General features: G+C 33.2%; 1 protein-coding gene across 22 annotated transcripts in view; it reads left to right on the forward strand.

Moving 5' to 3' along the window:
• The window catches only part of SENP7 (SUMO specific peptidase 7), a 171,632-nt gene extending 148,258 nt beyond the window's left edge, over positions 1-23,374 (forward strand). For 21 of the 22 annotated variants that reach the window (XM_049710021.1, XM_033433286.2, XM_049710022.1 and 18 more), the window contains 12 exons: positions 1,655-1,834; positions 3,027-3,289; positions 4,996-5,129; positions 6,546-6,662; positions 10,371-10,493; positions 14,530-14,622; positions 15,254-15,378; positions 16,726-16,778; positions 18,453-18,496; positions 18,593-18,661; positions 19,321-19,471; positions 21,557-23,374. In XM_049710021.1, coding sequence (XP_049565978.1) covers positions 1,655-1,834; positions 3,027-3,289; positions 4,996-5,129; positions 6,546-6,662; positions 10,371-10,493; positions 14,530-14,622; positions 15,254-15,378; positions 16,726-16,778; positions 18,453-18,496; positions 18,593-18,661; positions 19,321-19,471; positions 21,557-21,694 — 1,490 coding nt within the window. In that variant the 3' untranslated portion in view covers positions 21,695-23,374. Of the gene's footprint in view, positions 1-1,654; positions 1,835-3,026; positions 3,290-4,995; positions 5,130-6,545; positions 6,663-10,370; positions 10,494-11,419; positions 11,486-14,529; positions 14,623-15,253; positions 15,379-16,725; positions 16,779-18,452; positions 18,497-18,592; positions 18,662-19,320; positions 19,472-21,556 lie in introns of those variants that run through there. The other variant, XR_007477497.1, reaches the window with a different exon arrangement.
• The last annotated feature ends 1,006 nt before the right edge of the window (positions 23,375-24,380 follow it).

The raw sequence follows: 24,380 nt of genomic DNA on the forward strand, positions 1-24,380 counted from the left end.
CCCTATTAAAAAATGGGCAGAGGACCTGAATAGACATTTTTCCAAAGGAGACATACAGATGACCAATAGACGCATGAAAAGATGCTCAACATCACTGATTGTCAGTGAAATGCCAATTGTCAGTGAGATACCACCTCACACTGGTCAGAATGGCTATCGTCAAAAAGACAGTAGATAACAAGTGCCGGAAAGGATGTGGAGAAAAGGGAAACCTCTTCCACTGTTGGCACACATTAGGATTGTAAGTTGATGCAGCCACTATGGAAAATAGTATGGAGGTTGGTCAAAAAATTAAAAATAGAACTGCCATGCGATCCAGCAATTTCACTTCAGGGTATTTACCCAAAGAAAACAAAACAGTAATTTGAAAAAGTACATGTACCCCAGTGTTCATTGCAGCATTGTTCACAATAGCCAAGGTGTGAAAACAACATAAATGTCTTCTAATAGATGAATGGATGAAGATGTGTTTTTTATATATATATATATATATATATATATATATATATATATATATACACACAATGGAATATTACTCAACCATTATAAAAATGAAATCTTGCCATTTGTGACAACATGGATGGATCTAGAGGGTATTATGCTAAGTGAAATAAGTCAGACAAAGACAAATACAGTATGATCTCACTTGTATGTAGAATCTGAAAACAAAAGGGAAGGAGACTCAAAGATAAAGAAAAAAAGCAGCTGGTTGCCATAGAGGAGGGTGGTGGGGAGTTGGGAGAAATAAGTGGAAAGGATTAAGAGGTATAAGCCTCCACTTATAAAATAAATAAGCAAAGGGAATGTAATATACAACATAAGGAGTATGGTCAGTAATATTGTAATACCTTTGTATGGGGACAGATGGTTACTAGACTTACCATAGTAATCATTTTATAATGTATGCAAATATCAAATCATTATGTAGTAATGTGAAACTAACATTATATGTCAACTATATTTCAATTTAAAAAAGGCATACAAATCAAAAACAAAGAAAAAGAAAAAGGAGCCAGTAAATAGAGAGTAAAAGAAGAGGGAAGGTAGGTTAGAATAGGACATGACAGGATAGGAAGAGAGGAAGTCAGGAGGTGCCACCAAAAAAATTGCATCCTAGACCTTTCAGAAGCTCATATGACTCTGGGGAATCTTTGGGTAATGGCTGGTCTGTGTAGTGGAATGCAGATGTTTGAGGAGAAGAAAAATAGGCGTTAAGTGGCTTATGATAGCATTTGCAGTCTTGGTTGATAGTATTAACCAAGATAGAATTATATAGTTTTTTCAGTTATACTATGCTTAGTTTTCTGCATTGATAAGATAGTCCGAGATCATATAGTGTGAGAGGCTAAATTCCTACATTTAATTATCACTTAAAAATTGTTTGGCCCTTTCTAATTTTTTTAAAAAATTTTTTACGCCCTTTCTAATTTATGTGATCTTTTTTACTGTAATAATACTGTTTAGGTATTTCAGCCAAGTTTACTGAAATGTACTGGAAATGATATTTTTGAAAAACCTTGCATATAATTCTTTTTTTTTTTGCATATAATTCTTTTTAAAAAATACATTGTGTTAAAGAGGAGTCATACAGTGCATATGGAGTGTATTCCTAAATAGATTAATTTATTACCTTGTTATCTTTTATTTATTACAGTGTCCCTGCATGAGATTTCATTGCTAGTGGATACTACACATTTAAAGCGGTTTGGGTTATGGAAAAATAAAGATGATGGTCACAGTAAAAGAAGTCATGCTATCCTCTTTCTTTGGGTCTCCTCAAATTATCTTCAAGAGATTCAGACCCAATTAGAAAACTCTATGTTAAGCCAGCAATGTGAGTATAAAAAGATTTCTAAATTTCAGGATAATCTGAGAAGTCCTATAAATAAAGTAATTTTCCTCTAAAATAATTTAGTAGAATGTAATTATTTCATTGAATTGAAATAAGTTCATTGAATTCAAAATAATTTATCCCTTGATATTACATAAGATACTTTATTCATTTAATTTCTCCTTTTAATTTTACTCAACTGATTAAAATTATCTTCTAAAATAAAAGGACTACCTTACCTTTTAGTCACTTGACATCCTTGGCTACCTGTCTTAAGAGTTTCTTGCCCTTATTTCATAATGAACTGTGACAGAACTAATCAGTGGCAAAGTCAAATAAAATACAGAAGTCTTTATCTTCAACATTTTCTATAGTTCTAAAAAAGATAAATCAGTTTATTTACTTATGTATCATTTTTCTAAGACTGGGTTGAATACTTTTCTGGTGCTCCCATAACACTTATCTATCAATATATAATATCTTGAGATATTTCCCAACTTTGTTTAGTTTCCAGCTCCTAAAGGAGTCTGGTTTAGAATTGGGTAAATCAAATTGGTAAATTTCTTTCTTATCTCTTTAATCTCTCTGCCATTTCCCCTCCTACTCCCTTGCACATTAAAGATGTTAAGTAGTGAACTAAATTTTATGTCTTTAAAATTACTTATTTTGCTGTCCTCATTACTTCCAAATTAATTGGGAAAATTCATGATTAAATAGCAGAGAAGTTGGAAAAATACACAAGCCATTTATAATCATTATGGGAGGAGAGAATGTCATTTGATGAGAGAAAATGATTTTGAAGGAAGTGTCTGAATGGAAATTTTTTTAATTGGTAGATTTGATATATGAAGAGGGCTAGAGAAAAACAATTGCTTAGTCATCATTCATTTACTTATTCATACATTCATTAACAAACATTTAAGAGCACCTAGTAAATGCCAGGTACTGGAGATGCAGCAGTCAATACCATTGTGGAGTTTGTATTCTAACGTAGTAGGAGTCTAAAAATTGTGAGTTTTGGTTCTAGGTTACTAATGTCCTGTTTTGGGATTTAATTTGCCTGGGTTATTAACTAACATACAAAATAGTTTGTTGAGTTGTATACCAACCTTATTGTTACTAATAATTATTTTAATTATAATCCCTTTGAAAAATAACACTACTGATAAAAACTGATTTCTTTTTTCTTTCATAGCAAAATCCACTGAATTCATTTTCCTTGAGCTACACAGTTCTATTTCACAGAGAGAAGAATTGAAATTGCAAGACATTATGACAGAAATAAGTACAGCCAATGGAGAATTAGAGCTTTCTTATCCACTGTCTTGGGTTCAAGCACTTCCTTTATTTCAGAACCTCTCTTCAAAAGAAAGCTCTTTTATTCATTATTACTGTGCTTCAACTTGTTCTTTCCCTGTTGCTACTGCTGAAGAAATGAAGATGAAATCAATATCTCAGGTTAGCATATGATTAATATAATTAGTGAGGGGGAGGGAGGCAGTTCGATAAAAATTCTTTTTTTGAAATGAGCATGATTTCAGAATGCTGTGTTTTGTCAAAAGAGCACAGGAACCAACCTAAAGGAACTCCCAGTGCCAGAGCTGGAACAGTTAGCTCAACAAAATCAGTAATGATAGCCTGTGATTATTATGAAAAAATAAGATATAATGCCAATTAATCTATATTGATACAAATAAATAACTGAATGGATGAATGAAAACATAAAAAAAGGTGGGTAAGGGACAATTCTTTCTTAGAAAAGCGTTGCAATTAATAAATGTAAAAGGAACAAGAGAAATATAAAACCACCTCTAGAAAAATCATAGTTATGATTGTTGCAGGTAAGGTCCACAGAGGGATGCTAAATTTAATGGATGAAAACTTAAGGGAAAACAGGATATGTGTACAATATCAATCTCTCACCCCAAATATTAATTAATTACAAAAAAGAAGTAACTTTTTTTTCTCCACTGTAGTAACTTACAGTGGAGAAACATTGCAGACATCACCTTAACCCAAGTGATTGAAGTTAACATTACCAGTAATAAGATATATTGACCTAATGTACCTGTCACATCATGCACGGAGAAGAGTACATCATTTCTGTGTTGTTCTTCTCAATATTGTATAACCTCAGTCTAATTGTGAGAAAAATCAGACAAACCCAGTTACAAAGTAACTGATCAACAGTCTTAAAAAATATCAAGGTCATGAAAGACAAGGAAAGATTGAGGATTTGTAGGATCCTGAAACAAAAGAAATTTGTTAGCGGAAAAACTAGTAAAATCAGAATAAAGTTTGTAGTTTAGTTTGTAGTATGATACCAACATTAATTTCTTAGTTTTAATAATTGTACTGTGGTTTAAAAAGATGTTAATATTAGGGGGATCTGTGAGAGGCTTATTTGTTTTTTGCAATTCTTTTATCAATATAAGTCTAAAATTATCTTGGAACAATTAATGGTAAGTTTTAAAATGCTGTGTTTATTTTTATAGGAGGTTGCTAATACACATGTGGCTTGTGTATCTCTGCCAAATACCTCTAGAAAGAAAAGCATTTATTAAGTTTGCTGTGACATGGGCGTGTGCACACACGCACACACACACACACACACACTCATGTGGGTTTGGTCTGGGGCTAAGCTGGTTTTTTAAAGGTCTGTAGAAAGCCACATTAGTGGAAGTCAAGATGTAAGCCTTCACCACTGTCTTGCATAATGTTGTAAAAATTTTGCCTGGTAATTACATTGTATATACAAATTTGTATCATAGTTTTCCATTTAATAATAAAATATCAATTTATGTTCTTATAAACTCTTCAGTCTCTCATTTAAATTTTTTCCTACTATTTATCACCTCTTTTGTTCACTTTGAACAAAATGAATACTGTTTTCAGATTCCTAAGTTAATTATAAAGCCAGACCTGTAAGTAACACTTCAGGTTAAACTTTGATCATTGTATAGTATCTTTTGATCCAAAGTATTATTTTGATTTAGTTATATCTTTATAGAAATTCTAAGAGTATATATATAACTCATTGGTATGTATCAATATTTCTTTTAGTCACATTTTCTCTTACCAGTCTAACTTTTGACTTTGTCCTTTTGAGAGTTAATACGTGTTTGTGCACATATAAGACCTTTTTCTTTGCCATTTTCTGTCAGCCCTCAAATACAGATACAGCCAAGCCTACTTACACCTTACTACAGAAGCAAAGTAGTGGTTGCTACTCACTTTCTATTACATCGAATCCAGATGAAGAATGGCGAGAAGTCAGGCCCACTGGACCTGTTCAGAAGTATGTACTGTGTCATATCCCGTTTGTAATAGGTGGGCAAATTAGTAGTTTTCATTCACATTGCTGATTTTAAGTACTTTTCCTTTTTAAATGTTTTGAGTTTTACTTTCTTGCTGACAGTTAATAATAGAAATAATTATTAAAAAGTTAAAAAAATTATTAAGAAAACAATCAATGCCATTTCATTTAGTTTTATGTTAATAAGACAGAAATGGTAGCCAAGATGTCAAATGTGGTAAGATTAAAGCATTTATTGAAAATATTTGAATAGAAGAGTATGGTTTTTAAGAATATGTATTCTGTATCTGAATATATAATAGGGAAAGTGAAATTGCTTATTAATGTGTGCCTCAATTTAGGGTACTTTATCAGAACTTCCCTTTCAGAAGTACTTCTTTGTTCGTATTTCGTCTTTTATATGTCTTCTCATGGTGGTAAGGCAGCATAAGGGAGTCTGTGCACTTGAGAGTGATTTCTATTCCTCTTCAAGATTCCTTTTCTCTGTTAAAAAAAAGAAAAAAAAAAACAAAGGAAAGCACAGGATAGGGAAATAGCCAATAAAATAGTAACTTTCATTTTAGCCCTTAAAATTTTCCTGTGTTATTTCATTTAGGTGCCACGGTTACCAAGATTAAATCAACTGCAGATGATTCTTATCTTCTTGAATCTTTCTAGTTCAACAAGTACATATTATACCTTTATTATTGACTATAGTTGTGCAATGAGTACCACCCTGTCTGTTCCAAGATTATAGTCAGAACTCACAACTGCTCTTATGTCTGAGCTTTAAGAGAGGGTGCCAAAGGAAAAATGCCTAATTAGTTGTCATTTTGTTTTCCATTTCTTTCTGGTTGTGCTCTAATTATTTATATCCTTTATGTTCTCTTTAAGTTATGCATCGTAAGCACTTTTTTATGGGAAACTTGCCTCCTAAGCTCCCATGGTAATTCTTCATTGTCCAGCTGCTGGTGTAGACTAGCCACCAGTAGGAGAGCATTGTTTTTGACCGTTGAGTCTTTTAGTCTTGGGGATTCAAACTTAGCATTGGAAACTGGAGTGTAGGAGAATCTTCTATGTTTTATTACTTCATTTTGTTGAAAGTTAAAAATTGTACAGAAGAGAGACATCCTCAACGGTATTGTCATTGACTGTGAGATAACCTATTGATTAGACAAATACTGAGACTAGCCCACATGGGAAGGATTGGAAATGAAAAGATACTCAATGAGAGTACTATTAGTAGCTTGTGAAAACAAAGGAAGGAAAATATAATTGCTTGTATCATGTCAAATATTTTTTACCCTACACATTTTAGTTATTGAATACTACTGCCCTGTTATTGTCCTATATAACAAATCCCTTTGACACTAGAGTTTTCAATATTAGTATATTTTAATTTTATTTTTACTTTTTAAGGTTGATTGTATATCCTCCACCACCTACTAAAGGGGGCTTAGGAGTAACTAATGAAGATCTGGAGTGCTTAGAAGAAGGAGAGTTTCTTAATGATGTAATCATTGATTTCTACCTTAAGTAAGTACAATGATAAATGATCTTGTCATTTGTTTTACAGGTTTTGATGTGACTATTAAATATCTTTATCTCTGAAGTAACTCTAGCTAAAAATAACCTGCCAAAATTTCAGATTTGAAAAGTTTTGTCTACTAAAGTTTTCTGGTGTTGACTAATTCAGTTTCATTCCTTTACGTCCCATAGATACTATATACTTCAGAAGAGTTACTGTTGTTTTGTTTTATTTGTTTTTGTTTTTCCTTGCTATTGATTGATACTTCTTTTTAGATTTTATTTATTTATTTTTGGCTGTGTTGGGTCTTCGTTGCTGCGCGTGGGCTTTCTCTAGTTGCGGCGAAGGGGGCTACTCTTCATTGCAGTGTGCGGGCTTCTCATTGAGGTGGCTTCTCTTGTTGCAGAGCACGGGGTCTAGGCGCATTGGCTTCAGTAGTTGTGGCACTCAGGCTTAGGAGTTGTGGCTCACAGGCTCTAGAACACAGGCTTAGTAGTTGTGGCGCATGGGCTTAGTTGCTCCATGGCATGTGGGATCTTCCCGGACCGGGGCTCAAACCCATGTCCCTTGCATTGGCAGGCAAATTCTTAACCACTGCGCCACCAGGGAAGTCCCTGACTGATACTTCTTGGACTATAGTATTATTATAGTGAAGGAAGTACTTATATAATTACAGATCACTTTGGGAACCAGAAAGAAACAACTCTGTAGTTCTCTATTGTGTCTTTAAGTGCTGTAAAAGTTAGCTGTCATTTTAAAAATCCATATAACTATTCCATTAAAAATAGTTTTCAACTTTTTATATAGCCAAGCTGAAGGAATGTGTAAGAAAGAAACTTTCATGCAGCAGTAATTTGTCTCTAGCCCTCATTTTGTACTCTATCCCTATACCTACATTTCTAACATTTCAAGATGTCTCCTAATTATTTCACTGACCCTTCCCAAACCAATTTATTATTATCATATTATTTCAGCCCTATTGTTTTACTAAGAGTGCTATCCTTATTCTACTAAGGATAGGCTCAAAAATCTCACATTATTATCTACTCTTCATCTTGGACATTGTAGATTTAATCTCTAGAAGTTCTGTTTGGGTCTTTTTCATATCTTTCATGTCTCTAACTTTTTGAACATATGGAATATAATTATTATATAACAACTGTTTTAATGTCTTTTTCTACTTATTCTAGTGTCCTTGTCAGTTCTGGGTTGGTTTCAGTTGACTGATTTTTCTCTTCATTATGAGTGGTATTTTTTTTTTCTTCTTTTTTGCATGTCTGGTGATTTTTTTACTGGGTGCTGGTATATTCCTATAAATATTCTTGAATTGTGTTTTGAGACAGATTATTTGGAAACAGTTTGATGCTTTTAAGGATCTTGCTTTTTAAGGTTTGTTAAGTGAGCCCAACAAATTAATCCCTACTATTGAGGAAAGACCCTTCTGAATACTCTACTCAGTGCTTCATGAATTATGAGGTTTTCCAGCCTGGCTGGTAGCAGCAGGCAGTATTCCCACAACCTGCGTGAATGCTGGGTACCATTCCCTCTACTTTTTTCAGGTAGTTCTTTCCCCAGTCTTAGGTATTTTCCTTACGTACATGCAGTGATCAATATTCTGCTAAATTCTTGAGGAGGACTCTGCAGATGTCTGAAGTTCTCTGTCTATAGTGCTTTTTCTTTTCCAGTATTCTGATCTGCAAACTCTCGCTGCCTTAGTCTCTCCTGACTCTCAGCATCTCCTCAACTCAGGGAATCTGTCATGTTCCACCTGGGTTATTCCCTTCTGTGCTGCAGCCTGGAAACTTATCAAGGCAGTAAGCTGAGGCAATTACGGAGCTCACCGTTTCTCAAGGGCCACTGTTCTTTGTTTCCTGACGTCCAGTGTTTTAAAAACTATTGTTTCATGTGTTTTGTCTGATTTTTTGCTTGTTTCAAATAGGAGTGTAAGTCTGATCCCTGTTATTCCATCTTGGCTGGGAGTAAAGTTTTCATTATCATTGACTCTTTACCCTCCCTTCCTTCTCTACATACTCAGTTGCCTGAGTAGTAGATTCGGTCTCTCAAATTTGTTTATTGTCTTTCTTTTGTCATCATGATCTTTTTAGTACTACTTATCTTACCTAAATTATTATTCTTTTAAAACAGTCTCCTTATATCCTTTATCTCTGTTTTCCTATCTGTTAAGTATATTATTACCACCATTATTATTCTTTACTCCATGAATGCTATTCTCACTAGAAACTTTTATTAATTTCTTACTACCTGTCAAAATGAGTTCAAACACAGTCAGGCATTTGAGTGTCTTGATAATACGACACTAATTTGTCTTTTCTGCCATCTACTTATAACCCTGAACCTATTACATAGTCCAGCAAAACTGAATTATAAACAGTTTACTAAACAAAGCCCATCCTTATTCACTCTTTTGCCTTAATGCGTGTTACTCTTGCTTCGTGGAATATTCTTTTTACCTTAACCTGTTGAAATTTTATTCCTCTATCAAGCTTCCTCACAAGGGTTATCTTCTTGAAAACTTTTCCTGGTTTTAAACAGATATTATTAACTCTCATAATACCTTATTTGTATCTCTTTTATGGTTCATATAATATTTTGCCTTATTTTAAAGTTATTGGGTAGCATTATGATTATTTTCCTTCTAAAGTTTGAGCATCTTATATCTTACTTATTTTTGTATTCCTAAATAGTGTCAAATTTATATTTTGTGAGATGAATTGGATCATCTTTGATGTTAATTTTGATATGTTTTATTGGAATTAACTAATATAATTTTATTTCAAATTCAGTTCTAAGAGTATTTTTCTATACTTCCTTTTCACTGAACCTGCCTGTATCTCTGACTCTTTGACTTCTTTTCAGAGGGGATTCTACTTTATTTTTTAAACTACTTTCTATTTATTTTTAATATTGATGAATAACTTCCAAATAGGAAAGTGCACAAACTTTAAGTGTATAGCTCATGAATGTTCACATATGTGTGTACCCATGTTATCGCTATTCAGATTAAGGTAAGATTAAGATTAAGGTGTGTCGCCTTCCACATAGTATACCCTCCACATAACCACATTAAGAAAAATTCAAGTTGTGTTTGTCTTTTATGTTTTTTTAAAAAAGCAATCCCAAGATCATTTTTGGACCTTTATAAACTATTAACAATAGTAGAGTTCTCTAATTATGAGAGGTTTAATCACTAAGTGATTGAATTATAAACTTGTGTTGAAGAATTCTTTTAGTAAAGAAATGGACTAAGGATTTAGAGATTAGTCATGTCTCAGAGTTATTAAAATTTCTCTAGATTTATTTCGGAGCGTCATGGTTTCAGTTTTGTGTTTGATTGCATGATTATTTGATTAATATGTCCTTGTACCGTCACTCTTCTGAATTGTAAGCTCTACGGGAGCAGGAATTTTTTTTGCCCCCTCTCATTTTATGTTGCTAGTATAAATATGGTGCTTGGCACATATTAGGAATTTGAGAAATATTTGTTAAGTAAATGAATATGTGGAAAATTTCTGCTTTAATTGATCTTGATAGAAGGTGAGGTAACTAAAGAACAAAAAAAAGCTGAAATCAGAGCAAATTGCAAGATTGCTTTGACTCTAATAGGACATAAAAATGAAGATTTTCTGAACACAGATAATTGGAGGAAGACCGGATAAAATCTAAAAATAATTTACTTTTGTGGTGTTACTTTGCAGGTATCTTATATTGGAGAAGGTGTCAGATGAACTTGTTGAACGAAGTCACATTTTTAGTAGCTTTTTCTACAAATGCTTGACAAGAAAGGAAAATAATTTAACAGAAGATAATCCAAATCTTTCGTAAGTCAGTCTTTCAGTGTACTTAAGTTTTAAGAGGAAAACATGCTATTTTGATGGACTTAGTGAAATAACTTCTTACAGTATTTCCTAGAGTGAGCAGTATTACCACTTTTGCAGGTGCTGGGCCTGTTTGCTCTGAGAGGCATTTCTTACCCTTCCACTGTTCTGTTCCCTATCACAGGGAGGCTGACTCTTACTGGTTGCATTTCCAATTGCATGTTTTGTGGGGGATATTGGAGGTTGGGAGGCAAGGAAAGAAGAAGTCAGGATGTTTCTTCCTTACCCTCTTTGCCTTGGGCAGTTATTCTGGTAGTGGTTCTAGTTCCTCTGTGGGTCCTTCTTTCACTGGACAGACCTGATAGAGCTCTAGCTTCCATTTGGAGGTACTACTTCTTCACTTTGCCCTTCAACATAAGGATGTAGCATTGTCCTACTATGCTAAGCTCTGGTTGCCTCACTGATTGCCTTTTGTGGCACTGCGCTTTTTCTATCACCACTGTAGCCAATTATTTGCATTACATTCTATCTGTCTTAAATATATAGGGAGGTTTATGTTTTCCTGGTTGGACCCTCACTAACATACTACTATTTAATTAAACTGATATAACGTTATAAAAATACCATGTTCCCACAAATCAGCTGAATTTCTGTCCAGGTATTTTTTTGATTAATTCTAAAACCTATAGAGCAGTGGATGGGGCTAGGCAAAAAGGAGGAAGGAGTAATTCTTGTATCTTAGCAGTAACTTGGATAGTTGTGAGCCTGGAGCCACTTCACCCCTCTCCCTGCCCCTAACAATTCGTGTGATAATCTATATGGTAGGCCCATGGTAAAATTAAGAGTTTTTATTTTTAAAAAAGTTAATGTAAGCATTTGTCTACCACTTTACAAGGTACATTTTTGTACATTATTTCTTCCCATAACAGTGCTTTTAGGTATGTAAGGCATTTTTCAGATGAGGAAGCAGGCCAATAAAGATTGGCAGAACTCTGGTAAGTGACAGAACTGGTTGGTACTTAAATCTTTATCTTTTAACCTCTAATCCAGAGATGTTTTTGTTATACTGGACTGCCTTTGAAAAAATGGCTGTGAGAGCTGTTTCATCCCTTTAAAATAATAGGAATAATAGGCAAGTAAGAAGATGATTAAATGGGTAAACTGTCTGAATTTCTTGTATTGTTGGAGAAGGAGGATAGGAATAGAGAGAGTATTAACATTTATTGAGTACCTGCTTGGAGCCATGGCAGTGAACATAACGTTATTTTGTTTGATTCTACAGTAGTCTTATGACATAATGCCATTATTGTTATGAATTGAAGCTTAAAGAAGTTAGATAAGTTATCCGAAGTTGGATATAGCTTTCCAGTTTCAAAGTTCAAGCTTTGTCTGTTGTTTTTAGTATTGCAACTATATAATTTATGGCCTAAATTGGGACACTTGAGAGAATAAAAGGAGGCTTTATTAATAGCTACGCTGGGCAACCCATGTATACTGGGGCTGCCCTATACAAACTGAGATGTGTAGTCATCTATATTTTGAGTGTCTTTATGGATTTGGAATTTGTGCTGGTAGACAAGGCCTGCCAGGGTCAACTAAGGAGAAAATCACAATCTGAAAATATTCCTGATAATCAGGGTTAATGGAGAGGGATATATGGAAGGGGAAGATTTATTAAATAAATTTGATATTTAACATTTCTGATGCCCTCCTCTTCTATTTTATGAGTATAGAAACAGATGGTTGGCACCATGCACTTAATCCCACATTTTGTTTTAAGATTACTAGTCAGTGTGGAGATTATGCATTTGGCATACCCACGTAGAAACTGAGGAAATGAAAAGGTAGATTCTGCTGTATTAAAAAAAATTTTTAATTAAAAAAATTAGAAAAAATTTAGATGTTGTATGAATGATCATATATAAACATAATACAGAACTGAGATGAGTGGCATCTTCCAGTGTAAGATAGATCTTATATGTATCTTATGTATAATATATATTTATATATACACATACACATATACATATGAACACATACCTACATATACACACACACAAATACTCATACTAATGCTTAGCCTGATATGTATACAATTAGTATTCACACAAAGAATCCCTACATCGGTTAAAAAAGAAAAAGAACCCAGAAGCAAAGTGACAGGGGATACAAAGCATAATTTATGGCCAGTAAATCCTACAGGAAGCTCAAACTGCTAGTGTTAGGAAATAGCAGACTAAATGTTTCACAAAGTCATTACTGTGGTTTATGAGATCCTGCAAGATCTGCTTCTGTCCATGTCCCTAAACTCATCTCGCAGCATTCTCTCCCCTTATTTATAGCACTTCAGTTCAGCCTACCTCCTTTCAGTTTTCAAATATGCTTAAGCTCTTTCCTGTTTTCTGACAGAAATTTCTTCTTCTGGCACTTTTAAATTTATTTTACAACATGATGTCTAATCATTTTTTTGTTTGTTTGTTCATTTTCTGTTTCTTATTCTAAAATACAAGCTCTATGAGGTCAGGGACTTCATCTGTCTTATTTTCTACTCTATGCCTGGTGCATTTTGCTCAATTCTTAGAACATACTAGGAACTCATAATAAAAGATAATAATGTATGTTATTGAATGGGGAAAGAACCGTTAGACATTAGTTGAGGATTTTCCATGCAGTTAGAAGCAGAGAATAAGCGATTATATTGCGGCCCCCGTATTCTCTCCTGTCATCCTTGCCCCATCCAATATCTAATGTATTCCCAATCAAATAAGGTTAGCATAATCAGGAAATCTATCAAACAGCAACATAACAAGACAAAAGAAAACCAGGTGTCTATCCTTAAGATCTTTCAGATGGAAAACAAATTAAGATACTCTGCACTAGGTAAAAATAATAATTTATAATCGTTGTAATGGTTGGGTCATTTTGAAATAAGAAAATTTGGTAAACATATGACTCATTATTTTATGAAGTTAATCTTTTGCATAGTGACTAATTCCTACCTCATCTTTTAGCCCCATTCTTACTCCCAATGTCTACTCCTGTGAGTTTGGTTAGATATTCACATGGACAGGGATAGGGCAAAGATGTCTGTTTCCTGTGTTACTTGGTATGTAAATGTTTAAGAACTTGATGATTTGTTTAATTTTCTGACTAAAAAGAGGTCCTTCGTGGGACTGAGCCAGAAGTCACATATCACCATCTCCTTTATGCCACTGTGAAATGCTATCCCTTTCCTAGAACCTTTTTTGACATCCAAACTTGGTTTGATATCTTCCTTCTTTAACTTCCCTAATGAGGTAAAGAAAAGGAATTATTATTCATGTGTCCCAACCCTTTTCTTCATGTTTTTCCTAGATGCCATCACCATAATTCCTTTGTATCCTTTATGACACTTATATTTTAATTATTTGTTGTAGTCTTTTTCTGCCTTTATTATTTTGTAAATCCTTTTAGGGCAGTGTGAGTGATTTTCATTATTTGTTCTTAGGAACCTAATAAATATTTGTCAAAGAAATAAAGGATGGATAATGGGTATGCTTAACTCATTGTCCTATAATATTCTTATAAATGAAATAAAGGGAGATGAGTCTCATCTTTAAAAATCTAAGACTATATACCTCATCCCTCCTCTTCCATTAAGTTTTAACACCTCCCTTATCACAGATATAACATTTAGACAATTCTGTTAAGGTTTAATGATAATATTTTATATCAGCCCAGGTGGAACTAAATAGAATAAATAGGTATAGCTATTTATATTCAGTTGCTGAGACACTTTTGGAATCTGTAAAGCATTTTATGAATTGCTGCCTTTCTTTTATCCATACTTTATTGTTTATAAATAGTGATCATATTTAAAAACAGCCAGGAGTTAATAAAATGAGATAATTTTCTAGTCTGTTAAATATTATGTACCTTGAAGAAGATGGTTAAATAAACTAAAGCTAGCATTTTTCAGTGTATAAAAAAGATCCCTGAAATCCTTATCTTAAATTTTTAATTTTTTATCTATCAAATATATCTATCTTTTTGTTCCCAGAATGGCTCAGAGAAGACATAAGAGAGTAAGAACATGGACTCGTCACATAAACATCTTTAATAAAGATTACATCTTTGTGCCTGTAAATGAGTCGTGAGTATTTCAGATTATTTTAAAAAAAATCGGAGAGTACAGAAACATACTTTGTGCATTTTTAGATTAATAATCAGTAAAAAGTATGGGTAGATAAACCCAGGTATTATTTTTAATTTTTTTCTAAAGAACTAGCTAAAATAATGAGTTTATCTTGGATTTTGGTTTGACAGTACTTATATTGTAAATAGTGGGGAAAAAAAATGACAAATGCCCACAAGACTATAATGGCTTAGACATTCAGTTTATTTTGAGGTGGGACTCAAGAAAAGATTTTCTAAACAAAACAATCAAAAGCTTTTAGGATAAATTTTCAAATATTTAAGAGAACAAGCTCTTTAAGCACTAACAGAAAAAAGGTGATGCTATAAGTCTCTTTGTTTGTTTATTAAAGCAGATTCTCAACAGGAAACACTAATTATATAAAAGTAAATGAGTTTGACTTACTCAGATTTTATCCTAAGAAGTCTTAGTGCTTTTTAAATTAGTTTTGGAATCGTGTTCAGATACCACGGTGGACTTCTTCAAAATTGATGTTTGTTATACCCACCTTCTCAGCTATAGTTCTAGAACGTATTCTTCTACATTGTTTAGATTTTGTGTTATTAAGATTATATTTCTTTTTCAACAGGTCTCACTGGTATCTTGCAGTCATTTGTTTTCCATGGTTAGAAGAAGCTGTGTATGAAGATTTTCCACAAACTATATCCCAGCACTCCCAGGCTCAGCAATCCCAACATGACAACAAAACAATAGGTGATAAACTTAATGTGGATGGTGTTTTTAATAATGTTGGCAACAGTAAAATGATTATAGAGAACAATATGAAGTTAAAGGATAGTATAATTATTTCTTATCATTTAGTTTATTAGAAGAAATGTCTGAAATTTTCATGATAGATACCCAAGACTCATGTATAAACAAAATGTAATTGTCAGGTTTTACTGTTATATCAAGTTTTATCATAGCAGTTTTTATAAAATAATCTTTCTAAAAGATTATTTTTATAAATCTTTTTTTATAAATTATTATTTTTATAAAATATTTTATAAAATATTTATATTTTTATAAATTATTTTTATAAATCTATTTTATAAATCTTATTTTATAAATCTTTTATAAAATAATCTTTCTAAGAATTCAAGGCATAGATTGAAATCTCCCCTTTTTTCTTTTTCTTTTTCTTTTCTTTTTTTTTTTTTTTTGTGGTACGTGGGCCTCTCACTGCTGTGGCCTCTCCCGTTGCGGAGCACAGGCTCCGGACGTGCAGGCTCAGCGGCCATGGCTCACGGGCCCAGCCGCTCCGCGGCATGTGGGATCCTCCTGGACCAGGGCACGAACCCGCGTCCCCTGCATCGGCAGGCGGACTACCAACCACTGCGCCACCAGGGAAGCCCTTTTCTTTTTCTTAATATAAATTAACACAATTCCTGTTGACACTAGTAATTTGGTTAGGTAGTTGCAGGTCTCTTATAATTCTTCCATGATTTTTCTTATGTTACAACCCAAATCTTAAGTAAGCAAATAAGCCTACTTTCTTCGAGAAAAAAAAAAATCAAATTGTATTTTATAGCTGTAGCCTAAGCAGCAAGCAGAATTAATAATAGCCATTACCGTTAATACTGGCCAAAACCTATCTCTTGTGGGGGAGAAAGAAAGACTGATAAAGCAACTGATTACTTTCTATTTTGTCTAATCCTCCTATGCTGCAAAAGTGTATTTATGCAACACTCTATGATCATATGTTAGAAGAACTATTACTAGGCAAATTAACCCTCCTCCACATTAAAACAGCAGAGATTTTGATAAGTAAGCAATCTATGAAGATTGTCTTTTTACAGGAAACTGGCCCCAGCTAACTGGTATTTCAAGTTTTGGCTCTGGGGTGTATGTATTGTGTGATGACAGCCAATTAAGCATTGTCAGTTTTATCCATCGATTGAATTTTTTTGTAACATTAACCATAAAAAAAAATTAAATAGTTCCCAGGTATTTTTTCCCTTTAGTTACTACTATGCATACAAATTACAATTTAAACTTATCTAAATACTTTGTATTAGACATAAAATAAACACACATAACTGTTTTGTTATTTCTAACTAGATAATGATCTGCATACTTCTTCAGCACTATCCTTGGGTACAGAAGATTCTCAAGTAAGTGTGTTTTTATAAATGTGAAGGAAGGAAAACTCATGAATATAACAATTTTATCTGGAAAATAGGGCATAGCTAGGTGGGCTATGATGGATATTGGTGTACCATAATTAAATTATGCTGTTTTATGATTCTTTGGAATATTTCGTTGGGGTAGTAAAGAGAACAAGAGAAATTATTCTTTTTGCATCTGTTTAGCTTACTTTAACTCCCTAGGTTTGTTTATAGTTTATCTGATCATCTTGGTCGACTACTTTTTCAGTTTCTATGGAAAAATGTACTTTTATTCTTCATTATGTCATCAGTTTTTGCACTCAGAGTAATTAATTACCTATATTTTATATTCCACTTTCTATTATTATAAATTGTTGGTATAAATCATTCAAAGTAGACTCATGGTCAGTCCATACGACTCCTGAGGCTAAGATAGTTACTGTTAACTTTTCTTTAAATGGACCTCTAAACTGATATTCATGGTCTAGATTTGGTATCTTAATTGATTAAGGTAGACACCTAATTATTTTTTAATACATACAGACAGCAGCAGCCTCCCTGGCATAGGCCTTTGTCTTTACTGTCACTGGTACGGGGTGGGCAGAAGGAAGGAGGTTTCCTTTTCTGATGTCACAGCAGCAGAATAGGGGAGTTCCTTCTTGCCTCTAGAGCCAGGTTTCCCAAATTGGGTTCCATGGAATACTTGTTCTAAGATGCAGTTTATGATAAAAAGGATTCTAAGGTCAGTTAAGTTGGGTAAACCCTGTGTCCTATTCCTCTCTTAGAGATTCACTGTTATATTAGAATAATAAAGGTGCTGAGAAGTTCTGCATATTAAAGTTTGATCTATTGATTCTTAAATTTATCAACAAAAATAACAAAATACCCCATCTCTTGTCCCTTAGTATACATTAATAATCTGCTTCTTATGCTTCAAAGGGAAGAAGTCTGTCTCTATTGATATCATATACTGAGTTAAGAGAATGTGTATAAGGACAGGTTCAGTTAACTTCTTCATCTTTGCTTAAGATGGCAACTCTGAATAGAAGTAATTCAAGTTCCATGTTGTTTTTTAGACCATGTTAAAGCTCCATAACTTCTTGAGGTCACATGTAAAAGTGCGTAAACTACTGTTTCACCAGTATAAGAAATCTATAAATTAAAAAAAAATGAAGTTGGCTCACTTTAGATGATGAAAAAACTCTTATTTGAAATTTTAATTTTAAAGTTATTTGAAACATTTTCTATTTCTTTTTTTTTTTAATTTATTTATTCGGTTGTGCTGGGTCTTAGTTGCATCTCGTGGGCTCCTTAGTTGCGGCTTGTGGGCTCCTTAGTTGTGGCTCGTTGTCTCCTTAGTTGTGGCAGGTGGGCTCCTTAGTTGTGGATTGAGGGCTCCTTAGTTGTGGTTTGAGGGCTCCTTAGTTGTGGCTTGCTGGCTCCTTAGTTGCGGCACACGGGCTCCTTAGTTGTGGCATGCAAACTCTTAGTTGCGGCATGCATGTGGGATCTAGTTCCCTGACCAGAGATCGAACCCAGGTCCCCTGCATTGGGAACACAGAGTCTTAGCCACTGTGCCACCGGGGAAGTCCCTATTTGAAACATTTTAAAGAGTAACTGAATATTAATTTATTCACACTAGCTTTAATTGCAAAGTCGTAAAAATTCATGTTATTTCAGAGTCCTGAGATGAATATGTCAGTACCAAAGAAAATGTGTAAAAGGTATGTACATGCTATAATAATAGAGTCTTTTCAGATACATAGGTTTACTTCATATAGGAATATATACATCTTGATTTCTTCCTGTGATTTTCATAGGCCATGCATTCTCATACTAGACTCCTTGAAAGCTGCTTCTGTACAAAACACAGTCCAGAATTTACGAGAGTAAGTAATGACAATTTTACTAAAATCTCAATAATTTTTAAGTTGCCTTAAGAATTACTGAAAAGATTATATCAGGAATTATATTTTATTATTTATTTAGATGAGGCCTGTAAATCTAATTAATAACAAGTATCCCCATTATGTGTAAAATATTTCTCAAGGATTATATCAAAAGTCAATTTGGAATTTGTATTCGCAATTGAACAAAAGTCATAATTTTACAAAGGAGCATTGCAAATATTAGTGGTTGTCAAAAGTTAACACTTTAGGAAAAAATAAGAACTCTTTTACATTCTTATTTTGTGTGTGCATGTGTGTTTGTAATTTTTAAATTTCCTACAGGATCTGGAAAAAACTAGCAACTAAAGTTTAAAAATAATTTGTTTAGTTTACTTTGTAATATAAGTGACTTATGTATATGATTTGTGAAAGTTGAGTTGTTGAAAAAAGTCTGGCTTTTAGTTTGAAACTCAGATGATTTTATTTAAAGTAGCACTTTTGAAGCCTCATATTATAATTTGTGCTGTTAAGGTTTAAGTCTTTTGAAATGTGGCTGGAGGCCATATATTTGGCAGCAAGTGTTTTTCCATTTTTGTGAAATTGTTGCATAATAGTAAAGAAATTTCTACTCGAGTCACTCTACTTTTTGATGATTTAAGGTATTTAGAGGTAGAGTGGGAAGTTAAACGAAAAACTCATCGTGAATTCAGCAAAACAAACATGGTGGACCTATGCCCTAAAGTTCCTAAACAGGATAATAGCAGTGATTGTGGAGTATATTTACTGCAATATGTGGAAAGCTTCTTTAAGGTATGTAAAGACATAAATACGTTTTTTATTCACAATTACCAGCATATAACCACAAATTACTGGGCAAGCAAAGAAGCAGGAAAATGTTAGAGGTAATCAAGAAATAAGAAAAAAAAAGGCATAGAACCATATATAACCCAGATATTGGAGTTGGAAGATAAGAACTTTAAAATGATTTGATTAATATGTTGGAGAAAATAGTCAAAGATAAACAAAATGGATGAAAATGGAATCTGCTAAAAAAAAAGTCAAGTGGACATTCTCAAACTGAAAATGCATAATGATATATCTGAAATTAAGAACTTACTGTATGGGTTTGATAACAGACTGAATAAAGCAGAAGACAGATAAGGGAACTTTAAAAAAGGACAATAGAAAGTATCTCACTGTAGCTCAGAGAGGAAAAAGAATGTAAAGAAGAGAACAGAGCATAAGAGACAAGTGTGATACAGTCAAAAAGTCTAATTTACATGTAATTGGAGTTGCAGAAGGATTAGGGGTGGAGAGAGAAAATAAGGCAGACACAAATTTGAAGAAAAATTTTCAAAACTCAAAGACTTGTGTATTGAAGAAGCTCAGAAAACCATAAACTACATAAGTACAATGAGGAGTATGGGTATTATTTTCTAGCTCATCAGAGACTCTATAGGAACTGTAGCAATGTTAAAAAGAAATTTTAAATAGCAAGGGATCACTCTGCTTTTTGAACTGTTAGCTCATTACTTCAGTCATAACCAGTATTACTTATGAAGATAGGTATAGCAAAAGGTATTTTTGACCAGAAGCTTGTTTGGAGAATCCTTAAAGGTACTTTCAAAGCATGAGGGTTATAGTATGCAGTTATAACTTTTGGTATAATTGGGGAGGATTGATAATATACAGTAGAACATGGTACACATTATGGAAACCACTAAACATGTTATGCTGTTTTTTTTTCCTTTTTTATTCTAGACTGGAACTTCATTATAGGGTGACAGTTCTGGCCTTCTAATACTCTTTCCAAAGAGATTTGATTTTGTTTTTAGATATCCAAAGTGCCTTATTACATGACATAGTCTGAGTCTGTTATATAATTCTACTTTATGTAGCCTCAGTCAGTAGAACATACTTCTAACATAGGTGGTAGCACCACTTAAGATTGCTGGGGGGAAAACCTCAGAACACTAAATCTCGTGTTTCACAAATTTGTGCACTAATATAACAGAGTGTGGATTGAAGAAAATAGGTTTCAGGTTGACCACTCAACACCTGTGGAACTTTGTAACTAGGCCATAAGAAATACAATTTTAATTCTAATAAAAACACTTGCACAGTTAAATCTCCACTGAGATTTGCCCCTAGAATCACAGTCAGTCCTTCATTTCAGCTTTATACTCTGGGACTCCTAATTTCTTCTTTAAGATGTAAGTCCTTCTTACATCTGGCTTCTAATAGTTTCATCAAATTTGTAAACATGATCTAGGGGTAGTCTTATTCAGCAGTTACTCATTTATTTTTTTAAACACAGGCAGAATTGTCTTTGCAGTTGCCACTTGCAACTTCCTTATTAAGCTTAACATAATGGAAAATATATCAGTTCCTTAAGCCACTAAATTGGCTATTTCGTGGACTAAAAGAAGGTACTTCTGCAGGATTTTCTATTTTTTATGTGAGATTCTTCATATACTGCTAAGGCTTCCTCTTCGTTTCAATAGTTTCAAAATATTAACATGTTGGAAAAAATTGTGTTCAAACCAGCCTGACTTCTGCATTGTACTGAATCATTCTCTGTTTACTAATTCTCTTTGCACTAATTCACTTAAACATGCATTGTAGCATAACATATGGTGTTTAATTTTGATGTTCAGTAGTTAGCAGTTTAATGAAAATGTTCTAAAATTGATTGTGGTGATGGTTGCCCAACTCTGAATATACTGAAAATCATTCAGTTGAATACTTTAGGCAAATTGTATGTTATGTGAAATATATCTCAGTAAAGCTGTTATTTAAAAAAGTTAGCAATTTCTCATTTCTTATAAAAATGAGCTTAAAACAAATTTGAATTATACTGCTAAAATGATTGCACTCTGTCTTTTCTCTCCTTAGGATCCTATTGTTAACTTTGAGCTTCCAATTCATTTGGAGAAATGGTTTCCTCGTCATGTAATAAAGACCAAACGGGAAGATATTCGAGAGCTCATTTTGAAACTTCATTTACAGCAACAGAAGGGCAGCAGTAGCTAGTTAATCTGTACAAACATGACACAGATGTTCTATACGATTACTGGAAAGCTGCTTATCAGCATTTGTGTTAGCCAGCTCACAGAGAAGAAAATAACTTGCAGTAGTTTTATAAGTCACTGTACATTATTTAAAATATATAAGATATAATATTAGGATTGTTAGGATCTCATAGATGGAGTGGAAATGGGGGTGATATAGATAAAGTCATTAGATAGAAATTAAAATTTCATAAATATTTGATATTTTTCTGATTAAATATGCTTGGATTATGCAATAGCATATGTAATGTGGGAATGTTTTTATAGATAATAAAACTATGTGATCTGTACTTCCACATAACTGGGAGTTGAAGGGAGTTAGGTCCTCCCTGGTGCCAGCCCCAGTGCTTGTCAAATTCGTTGACAAGTCACATTATATTGTAATTCTATTCTTTGCAGCTCAAGCATGCAATATGAATACTGTGTATTTTTTTTTTTTAAAGAATTTAGTATCAAGGCTTCAGAAAATGCCATTTACGGCATCCCTTCTGTATAGTGTGAGAGAAGACATAATGTTAGGAAGGTGATAAAAATTCACTCATTCAATGCGCAGCTTATTTTTCTCAGTTGCTAGGTGGAACCATTACTCTATTCTAATTGTTGTTTGTTTTCCATTTCTTTTGATGTCATGTGTGGGGATCTGAGAATTTAGTTCATTCATTCAGAGTGAAATTTGGAAGAAAAATTTAGCTATCCAAAATAGGTTTTTAAAAATTGTATATGTAGCTTAACTTAGTTTATTTGAGGTATAGCTATATAAATATTGACTTGTGTCCTATTCTGACATCCCAGAATATATGTACACAGTTTCTGTAAGTATAGAAGATAAAATTGGTGACTTTATAACTTTAATTAAAAAAATATCCTCAAAGTCTTCTATATTAATCGTTAGGACTAAATACATAATTTTATAGCTGTTTACCCAGTATTCATCTGCAAAAGCCAGATTGCTCTCATTGCTTTTGTATTTTTATAAGGACATGTGATCCCCATGGAGCATAAGTTTTTGTTAAACATTCAGGTAACAGTTCTGAATTGATGTGATGATGGTGGTATTACATATGATTAAACACTTCATAACTTTCTAATGTTATCAGGAATATTTTGAGGGGATGATTATATTGTATTTTCTCAGACAAGAAAAATGTTTTTTAATCTTCTGTTTTAAGCATCTCTTTACACTGTTACTGTATATAAAGCAGTGAAGCAAAGGCAATTTAAGATGAAGCTAAAAGTCGGAACATTTTATTTCAAAATCTTGTGAATTGAGGTTGTCAGTTAAGCCTTAGTGTCCTTAAGTTTCTGTTAATCTTGTCATCATCTTTATATTGTTCAAGATATTTGTCCTTTGGAGATTTCCTATAAAGATGGTTATAATTACATGTTTCATTCCCAATTTCTGTGGGGGGGGAGGGGATTTTTTAGATGACTTAATTATTTTGTATATCTAATTTTGGGAAAGCAAGTATCTAATACATCTCCTTGTGACTTCTTAACTTTTTTGTTTGTATGTTTTTCAAAGACACCTCTGTTCTTTACCATGTTTTGAAGATTGTTTAAAATTCATTTTCCTAAATTCATATGGAAATAATGCTTTGAGAATATCAACATTTTATATTAAACATGTTTCCAATTCATTAAATTGAGGTGTAATTTTTTTCCTTAAGAAATGTGAGCCATTCTTAGAAATAGATTTTAAATTATATGTTACTCAGTGCATGTCATATAATTGATGCTTAGATTAATTTTTCTGTTTTAGCAGACATGTGGTAATTTTGGTAGTTCAGGGAACATTTTTTGAGCATCTACTACTAGCAGGCAATGTACAAGGTAGAAAAAACGGAATGACAGCTCTTATTCCTAAGTCATTTATAGCCTAATGGGAGAAATGGACATATGAACAGTTTTAATATGCCTGTTAGAAACAATCATAGAGTTTTTTGGGAGCACAGGAGGGTGTTCAGCCTTCGGGTTTGTGTGTGTGTGTGTGTGTGTGTGTGTGAGAGAGAGAGAGAGAGAGAGAGAGAGCGCGAGCACGAGGAGATAGTGAGAGGTGGTAGAGAGGTAGTAAGAGGGTTGTCACTAGACAGGGAAAGCCTTTTTAGAGAAGATAATACTGTTTCTCACAACTCTTGGGATAAAAAAATGGTAGCTCTTTTTTTTAAGAAAAAGTTTAATACCTCTTAAAATCAGCTTTTGTGTGTGTGTGTGTTAGGGGGAAAATAGGTCTAGACTTATCATACAGAGCCCTTTCTAATTTGATTCCAGTCTACATTCTATCCTCATCTTTCCACTGTCACCTACTTTTTAGTCATATAAAGTTATTAATTTATGCTTTAATTACTTTTAGCTTAACACCAAGCTTAAGCCCTTTCTTAATAGGAAATTATCTTGTGTTTTCTTTCTTTCAATACTATTTCTTTGGAAAAGTACTAAGCTAAAATGAATGTGAAATGTCTTTTGTATTCTATATATATATATATATATATATATATATATATATATCTTTTATTGTGAAAATGACCTCTAATTGTTGAACTGTCTGGACTGGGAGAACTGTGAGTAGACATGCATACCCCAAAGCCCTCCTTGACCAGAACTTTTTAAAACTCTTTAGGAAAACCTGGGCCCCTTCTTCCCTCTGTAGA

This window comes from Orcinus orca, chromosome 5 (assembly GCF_937001465.1).
Source record: "Orcinus orca chromosome 5, mOrcOrc1.1, whole genome shotgun sequence".
Lineage (NCBI taxonomy): Eukaryota > Metazoa > Chordata > Mammalia > Artiodactyla > Delphinidae > Orcinus > Orcinus orca.